At 55.3% G+C, this 9,234-nt stretch overlaps 1 protein-coding gene across 1 annotated transcript; it reads right to left on the reverse strand.

Annotated features, from left to right (window-relative positions):
• Positions 1-8,392, reverse strand: LOC122373900 (Kv channel-interacting protein 1-like). Its single transcript, XM_043352348.1, has 3 exons — positions 8,324-8,392; positions 2,949-3,161; positions 1-1,642 (listed from the first exon to the last, which is right to left on the reverse strand). Exons 1-3 carry the CDS (start codon positions 8,390-8,392, stop codon positions 1,532-1,534), a joined length of 393 nt encoding a protein of 130 aa, XP_043208283.1. The 3' UTR covers positions 1-1,531.
• Between the last annotated feature and the right edge of the window lie 842 nt (positions 8,393-9,234).

Raw genomic sequence — 9,234 nt, forward strand, 5'->3', positions numbered from 1 at the left:
AGTCGGTACTACCAGTTTATTTAGTTTCACTCTTCATGTCATGTCATTTATAGAGTGCATGGTGCATTTCGGAGTTCAATATGTATACATTAACGCTTAACGATATCGTACATACAGTCGCAATCGAGCAAGGTTTCATCATAAAATCGAGGATGGACACCTTATAACATCATACAACCGTGAGCGCGGAAGGAGACTGATTCAGCTAGGGTTGAGCAGATAGTTGCTGATAGCTCTCCTAACGATTAAATCGTTTATGTCGAAATGCTAAGAATAAGAGTCATGACATTGACAACAGCGTTTTGGATGCACAAAAAAAAAACAACTTTTATTATCTAGTCAGAAAATGACCAGGCAGTACTCGATTTCTTGCTTTAGGATGGGAAATATTTGTGTTACTTATGTAGCATTTTGCTATCAAATGTTTCCATATAAATAATTTTTAATTTCTACAACTTACATGCAACAAATCGTGCTAAACCTAAAACATGCTGCCTTGAACTTCGATGTTGAAGTTCAACGTAATGCCGCATGTTCTTAAAGCCAAGCCACGACATGACCCGATGGACATTGAGGAAGCCACATTTTCAAAATTTGTTTTATGACCGTTCTTTATCAACTAGGCAGACATTGGAAGGGTAAGGGTGACCTCTGTAGAACGCCTCAGAGGGACGCTTGGCCTATCATTCCAATAAGTTGTGTTATAATTTATATCACTCTAATGTATCTATGCATAATGTATGTACATATACATATGTGCTATTCACTCCATAATATAGTTACGAGTAACGTAACACTTTGGCAATCATATAGCGTCGTCATCTATAACGGCATCCTTTTATACCCCGACAGCAATGTCAATGTCACCTAACACAATCCCCTCAGGTCGACCGTTTTTTTTTTCTCTGTACAATACGCACAAACTCTCCCGAATAGGAGATAACGGCGCACGGGGCTACACCTCTGTCTCTCGACTGGGCCGATGCGCTGGTTGGTGCGCAGCCGAGCCCGGGTCTCCTCTTACGGTCGGCGGCGGGGGCGGATAGTCCGTCAGTACGGGCGACTGGTGACGGGCGGGCGGCGGCGGATAGTCCGTCAGTGCGGGCGACTGATGGCGGGCGGGCGGCGGCGGATAGTCCGTCAGTACGGGCGACTGGTGGCGGGCGGGCGGCGGGGGCGGATAGTCCGTCAGTACGGGCGACTGGTGACTGGCGGGCGGCAGCGGATGGCGGGCCGGTACGGGTGGAGGGTGACGGACCGGCAGCGGCGGCTGGTAGCCCGGCTGGTGACCCTGATAGCCCGGGTGGTAGTCTGGTTGGTGACCCTGGTAGCCCGGGTGGTAGTCTGGTTGGTGATCCTGGTAGCCCGGGTGGTAGCCCGGCTGGTGGCCGGTCTGCAAGGGAGCCTGGTGGCCCGGCTGGTGGTCCGTCTGGTAGCCTATCTGATGGCCCTTCTGCAGGGACGGCTGATGGCCCGCCTGCAGGGGAGCCTGGTGACCGGTCGGCGCCGCGCCGGCCGGCCACTGCTCCAGTCATAAAACCGTGTCGAGCATGTTGAGCGAGCGCAGGAAGTCTGGGTCGCGCGCGCACCACTGGCGCAGCTCCTCCAGGGTCAGCATGCCGTCCTTGTTGACGTCGATTTGCTGAAACAGACAGCAAAGCGGTCCTAAATCGTACTAAGCCGTCCTAAACGGTCGGTGCGGGTGACTACCAATGCAAAGATTATGTACAAACAGTGGGTATAACACAATAACAGAAGCACAGCTTCTACATCATTCCTCAGTCGTGAGATTCTCATCTCACTACAGTCTGCATGTTTTACAATCGTAACTGAATTTTGATCGATGCATTTTCCGTTCATGCAATATCTACGAGTACCTATAGTGAGCGTATGTAACAGACATACACGTGAAAGGTGGTTCTATAAGTTTGGTGATGCTATAATCTTGATATGGCAATACTTCCTTAGGACAAGTCGTGAGTTAAAAGGATGCTATTTTCTGACTTATCAGTTGGTTTCAGGTCAGACCATTTTGTATCCCGTTACCTTAAAATGGCTGGCAATGTGAACTGAGTGCAGCTGACCGCGCCAACCGTCGGGCCGAATTATAGATAACTCGGCGAGTGTTAAATTATTGCCGCTCGCCATTGCAGCCGGGGCTACCTGAGAGCCCGGTGTAAATGTTTGAGTGGCCCGTTAGCTTGTTCCGACCGAGCAGTTCCCGATTCAGGCCGAGAAATGCTCACACCCTTGCAATCGTAACTGCTAACGTTACTGCCCTGGTCTCCACGCGGAAAGCACGGAACAGCTGAACGCATGCTATTTCGATCGCTTGCTTTTTCCAGAGACGCAGTATGCAATAGTGCATAGCAAAGTATTAAATACACAATACACTAGCGATATATAATATTGTTCATTTTGAATTGTATTGGTTTTCAATATATTTTTGATTGATTGATTGATTGATATCTCATCGAAGCAGATTTACCGTGCGGTGGACTCATATCAGACATTTAATAAGGCATTAAACCAACTTTTAGTTAGTAGGTGACTGCTGCTTAGTCACATTTGTCGGGAGAACGACATAGGTGCATACCAGGTGCTGAAGGGTCACACCAGGTGTTGTATGGCCACAGAAGGGTCACTCCAGTGAGTGTGGTGTCTCGAAGGCACTTGAGAGGGCGTGAATGACCAATCAGGGCCACCCCAGCTAGTTGGAGGTCATTCAGTGTCACTAAAGGTTACAGTAGGTCGTTCAGAATGGCACTGCTGCTGACACAGCCCTTCAGGGTCGTTCGGGCGGAGTCTTAGCCTGTTGAAGTCTCCAACGGATAAAGGGGTCACTCGCGGTTCCGTCAACCTCAACACACAGACGGCCTTTGAGTCTCCCCAAAGGATGTCAGATCACCCATGGCCCCCTATAGGTCAGAGAACAGTCGACTACTCACGTGGAATATGGTGTCTACGTGGTTCCTGGCGGCGTGCTCGTCCAGGTGCGGGTGCACGTGCCGACCGAGCATGTCGTAGATGGCGGTGACCACCAGCTGCATCTCGTGCTTGGTGATGAGCCCGTCGCCGTCCAGGTCGTACAGGTCAAACACCCAGCGCACCTTCTCGTCGGTGGTGCCGCGCGACACCCGCGACAGCGCGTGAAGAAAGTCCTGTCGGCGGCAGACATCAACAGGCGACAGAGTTTACAGCGGTCCGAACAACACTGCGAGCCGGGCCGTCACACCTGGCATTGATCCAGCGGCAGAGGCCACGGCCAGAGGTATCAAACGGGGACCATAAACCGGGACCAGAGTCGGCCTGCGTAATATGGCATGGATATCGGTCGCGACAATAAAGGAGAGGAGAACTCGGGATAGCGATCCTGCTCTTTTGAATTTATTTAATTCAATGGCATAACGTGGCACGTGACAGCATTGCTCTTTGCACGTTAGGTACCATTTTCATGGAAATCGGCTTCGATAGTCGATAGCTAATTTGCAAAATAGAGATGATGCATATTGCATAATGCATCGTCATATCAAATACCAGTAAAACGCCTTTTGGGCGAAGAACGAGCGACCCCGCAGGGGGCTGACCGTGGTCGGAGCTGCTGCTTAGCCGGGGTCATCTGGCTCCGGCTGTGCGGCGGCTGTGACTTCGGCCAGTAAGGGGAGTAGCGCCCCCTCGGCCCCAGCTTGACGCGCGTTTGACCTGGACTTGCCTTGCTTACTGGATGGATTGTCTGCAGGATTGGCCCCGCAGGGGGTTGGCAGTGGCCCGGGTCGCTGTTGGTCTGGGTTCCTTGGGCCCTCGCCCCGCGGCGGCCCTGGCCTCGGCCAGCAAGGGGAGTAGCGCCCCCTCGGCCCCAGCTTGACCTGTGCTTGCTTACGACTTGCTTTGATCGCTGGATGGACAGATGGTACGGCCCGACTTTTTTTGGTTTTCGTGGTTTTGTTTCTCTTGAGCGGTCTTTGTTTGCTTTTGCTTTGCTTCTCACCGGATGTCCGCGTTTCGTTCGATCACAGCCTTCTGATTCCTTTCCTACCCCTTTTTCGTTGTTTTTGCACCCGCAGGAACACAGCCGAGTTGGGCTAGTGTAAGGGGAGTGGCGTCCCCTCGGGTACCAGCCGGTTTTACTAGGCTAGGCGAGCCGACCCGTACCCCAGGACAACGGGATCCTGGAGGTTGAGCCCCCCACCGTGCGGAGCCAGTCGCGGTGGCTGGGCAACACGCCTCTTTGGCCCTGAGTTCTGTAAGGACGGGACACTCAGTGGGGCGCCGCACTTGAGGAGCCATTCCCAGTCGTGATGCCGCCGGGGGTGGTGTTGGAGAGGTGTCGCCGGCGGGGTTCGGGCACTTGTGCTCGTCCTCCGTCGGTGGGGCTGATCTGTCGCTGCCCCTGGCGGTGACTCGGCGAGGCGTCAAGGGAGGAGGCGGTATCCGACCGTGGGGGGTGGTGAGCCTCTCTCTCCCCCTCGGAAGGTGCCGCCAAGTCCCGTACAGTCAGCTCGGCCGTCCCAGGCCTTGTAGCGGCGCCGTTGCGGAGCGTCGGCGGCCGAGCTGGCGGAGACCAACTCTTTCACATGGATAACTTGACCGATCCCCCTTCCCCCCAGTCCAATCCCTCGGCCTCGGCCGATCCTCGCCCGTTGGCCTCGGCCGACAGGCGAACGGTGCTCGACAAAGGTCCACGATCTCCTAAGATCCTTATCTTCCGGAGCGCAGACAGGGAGCTGAGCTCTCTGTCGCCCTTCCAGCGGAAGGATGGCTGCGACCGGTTTGGTTCAATCGTTCGTTGTGACCGGATGCGTGATGGCGCGCTGGAGGTCGAGTTCAGGAAAAGCGAGGAGGCGGCGAAAGCGTTGGACGCTACTCGCTTCGTATTCTCCGAGGGACGGGCATCCGGCCGGAGGCTCGTCTCCATCCCGCTTACAGTGGAGCCCCACCGCTCTAAGAACTCCTCACGAGGGGTCATTAACTGCTTCGATCTGAGGGGAGTGAGCGACGAGGATATTGCGGACGGGCTCGCCGATTTCGGCGTGACAGCGGCTCGCCGCATCATGACGAAGAGAGGCACGGTCTCGACCAACAACATCATTCTGACTTTTGACTCTACTGACTTGCCGAGTGAGATTCGCGTGGGCTACGTGAAGGTTCGCGTGCGGCCTTTCGTCCCAGCGCCCATGCGCTGCTTCCGCTGCCAACGTTTCGGCCACACAAAGGACAACTGCCGAGGAAGACCCACGTGCTCCAAGTGTGCTTCGCAGGACCACACTGACGAAACCTGTGACTCGGAGACCCCCCGATGCGTCAACTGCGGAGAGGGGCAGACGCCGCACTCCGCGTATGATAGGTCTTGCCCTGCATACGTCAAGGAGAAAGAGATCATGACCATCAAGGCTACCAGAAATTTGTCTTTCAAAGAGGCCCGGGAGGTGTACAACCAGAGTCACCCGAAGACCTCGTATGCCCAGAAGGTGAGAGTCACAAACTCTACCGATGCCTCCCAGATGAGTGTAGCACAGCTCGTGCAGCTTCTCAAACGATTCGGCCTCACCGTCGTAGCCACTGGTGACTCAGCGGACACCACGGCGCCTCGTGCGCCGCCGAGCAACACAGAGCAGGCTGCTCAAGAGTCAGTGTGGGGTCCACCCAGTCCCGTTCCAGCCGCGAACGGTGATGGAGACGGCTGGGCCGTCGTCCAGCGCCGACAGGGTGGTCGGCGCCCCCCGGCGCAGGGTAAGGCGCCACCCACCCCGCCCCGCCCCCGACCGTCTACGGCGGTGCAGGAGGCTCTGCGGCGGGGGGAGGAGGAGAGGAGGGCACGTGAGGCGAGGAGGGCTCGCCTCGTCCAGAAGGCCCTCGAGGCTAAGGAAGCCTCGTCTGCCGACTCCGCCTCCGGGAGTGCCAACGCGGCCGCCGCCGCTGACACCCCGGAGACACCTGAGGCGGGGACTCGGCCCATCATGGGTCCCCCGCCGCCTCCTCCACCTCCGCAGCGGCGGCCACCACCGCCGCTGCCAGAGACGCCTGTGTCGAGGACACAGGCCGCCGCCTCGACATCCCCGTCGGGGCGGCAACAGTCCTCCGCGGCTCCAGGGCGCCTCGCCAAGCGGCAGACGCCCCCGAGCTGGTCGCCCTCGGAGGGTGACGCCCCTCGGGCGAAAAAGCCCCAGCAGGGCTCGAGCCATGCCCGATCTGCCTCCGCTGAAGGGAGGCTTCACCGAGAGGGCTCGGGGCACCCCCGCATCCGTTACGGGGGGAGCGCCTCCTCGGAGTTAGAGGACCTAGTCTAGTCTTTCAGTGTAGTCATTTCCTCTTTTATCCTTTTATCTTTTTCGCGCTATTGCGCTTTTTTACCAGGTGCATTTCTCTCGGTGTTTTTTACCTTTTTTGTGGTCAGTCAGGTATCTGCGTGCGCCTTTGCCTCATGTTATTCGCGCCCTTTTTGCGCCTTTTTAACCACGCCTTTTATTCTACAGTGGAACTGTAGAGGCCTCCGGGCCAACTACCAGGACCTACAGTCTCTTATCCGTTGGCGCACACCCCTTGTTTTAGGTCTCCAGGAGACCAAGCTAGCGCCAAACGTTACCTTTGCCATCAAGGGTTACTCAGTTTTTAGAAGAGACTTAGACACTCCGACCATTGCCCATGGAGGTGTACTTTTGGCAGTGCACCACAGTGTGCCCACACGTCAGGTTCCGCTGCAGACTCCTCTGCAGGCGGTAGCCGCTAGAGTTGATTTCAACCACCGGGAGCTGACAGTTTGTTCTTTATACCTTCCACCAGGTATAGCGCTCCCGGTGGTTGAGCTGCATCGACTTGTCGATGAGCTTCCACCTCCGGTCCTGGTAGTCGGCGATTTTAATGCCCATAGCCTGGCGTGGGGATGCGACACGACTGGCACTCGTGGTCGACTTTTAGAATCTTTTATCCGCGATGAGGCGCTGTGTATTTTAAATACAGGACAGCGCACCCATTTTACAACACCCTCCGGTCAAACATCGGCTCTGGACCTGAGCTTAGTCAGTCCGCGGCTAGCTCAGCTTTTTACCTGGTCCGTCCATGACGACCCACTCGGGAGCGACCACTTCCCAGTGTGGCTGGAGCACCAGGAGTCCCCAGTGTCAGGCAACCGTCCACCTAGGTGGAATGTTCGGAAAGCCGACTGGGGCGAATTCCAGGCCGCTGTAGAGGCTTCTGTTTTATCCAGAGCCGACCCCTCTGTGATGTCTACAGAGGATTTTACATGTTTACTCATTGACTCCGCAAACGGGTGCATACCCAAGACGTCGAGTCAGCCTCGTCGTCCTCCGGTCCCGTGGTGGACCAAGGAATGCGGAGATGCGATTCGTGCCAGGAAGCGCGCTTTTAGAAAGTTTGACCGGAGTAGTACTACTGAGAACCTCATCGCTTTTAAGAGAGCGCGGGCTTTTGCCCGACGCGTTTTAAAGGAGGCAAAGGCTGTTTCATGGCGCACTTACGTAAGTTCCTTAAACCGTTTTACTCCTACGACCCAAATATGGGCACGCATGAAGCGCATTGAAGGCCGGTTCAGCTCTGTTCCGCTTCCGGTTTTAAGGGTGAACAACACGGACATATCTCACCCTTCAGACGTCGCAGAGACGATAGGCCGTGCACTCTATCAGCGCTGCCGAGGAGAGCCGTCCTCACGACCTGCACCAGCCGCCGTGGACTTCAGCACAGCTGAAAATTTGGTGTACAACGAGCCTTTCTCTATGGCTGAGCTCACGTCTGCCATCAGCTCGTTGCGCAGCGTCTCAGAAGGTCCGGATGCTGTCCACAACGACATGCTCCGTCATCTCCCCACAGTTGCCCTCGAGGCGCTGCTAGCAACCTTCAATTCGCTTTGGGAGACTGGCACCTTCCCTGAGACCTGGCGGGAAGCCATTATCATTCCTATCTTGAAGGCTGGCAAGTCGGGACATGACCCTCTCCATTATCGGCCCATCTCTCTCACATCATCGCTTTCAAAGCTGATGGAGAAGATGGTCAATGTGCGTTTTAGCTGGTTTCTGGAACATCACGGTGTTTTTACAAACGCCCAGTGCGGTTTTAGAAAGCACCGCAGCCCTGCTGACCACATTTTAGCCCTTGATTCCGAGATACGCACCTGTTTTACTGAAAAGAAGCACCTTGGAGCACTGTTCTTTGATATTGAGGCGGCCTATGATACAGTCTTACGACACAGCATACTTTCCAAAGTATATAAGTACGGCATACGCGGCCGGATGGGCCTCTTTATCAAGAATTTTTTATCGGGTCGTCGGTTTAAAGTCCGAGTTGGCAGTGATTTCTCGAGCAGTTTTACCCAGGAGAACGGAGTTCCCCAGGGTGGGGTGCTCAGTGTGGCGTTGTTCGCGGTGGCAATCAATGACATCGTCGACGACCTCCCGGTTTCCATCGGGAGATCGCTTTTTGTCGACGATTTTGCCATCTGGTTTGCTGCTTCAAGCGCTCGACACGCGGCTAGACAGCTGCAGCTCGCCGTAACACGTTTGGAGAGGTGGAGCGGTAAGAATGGCCTTCGTTTTTCCACAGCGAAGACCGTGGCAATGCACTTTTGCCGCCGACGTTGTGACGACCTAGCTTTGGGAATCAAGCTCTACGGACAGGTGATTCCCACTCGGCCGGTGGCGAAGTTTCTTGGGATTTATTTTGACAGTCGCTTGACGTATAAGGAACATTTTAGAACGCTTCGGGAACGGTGTTTTAAATCCCTGAACGTTTTAAAATGTGTTGCTCGCACATCTTATGGTGCGGACCGCAGGACCCTTCTTCTCCTGTACCGATCGATAGTTCGGTCGAAGCTGGATTACGCTTCTTTTGTCTACGATTCAGCGAGCCAATCCAGCAAAAAGGTCCTCGACGCAGTCCATCATGCTGCAATCCGTGTCGCCACCGGAGCATTCCGCACCTCGCCCAGCAGCAGCCTTCTTGCTGAGGCGCACGAGCCGCCTCTATCCCTACGCCGCCAGATGCTTGGGATGCGATATGCGCTGAAACTGCGTCAGTTCCCGACGCATCCGACGTATCCGTACGTCTTCTCCACCTACTACACTCGACTTGACAGAGCGCGACAATCGCTCTGCTTTGGAGCGCGCATGAGAGGTCTCTTCTCCGCAGCCAACATAGGTTTACGTGTCGTACGACGTAGCTGGGGTACGTCCTCTCCGCCTTGGAAACACGCAAAACCTCAAGTAGATCTCTCACTCTCCGAAG

Source organism: Amphibalanus amphitrite, unplaced genomic scaffold (genome assembly GCF_019059575.1).
Source record: "Amphibalanus amphitrite isolate SeventyFive unplaced genomic scaffold, NRLGWU_Aamphi_draft 001569F_arrow, whole genome shotgun sequence".
NCBI lineage: Eukaryota > Metazoa > Arthropoda > Thecostraca > Balanomorpha > Balanidae > Amphibalanus > Amphibalanus amphitrite.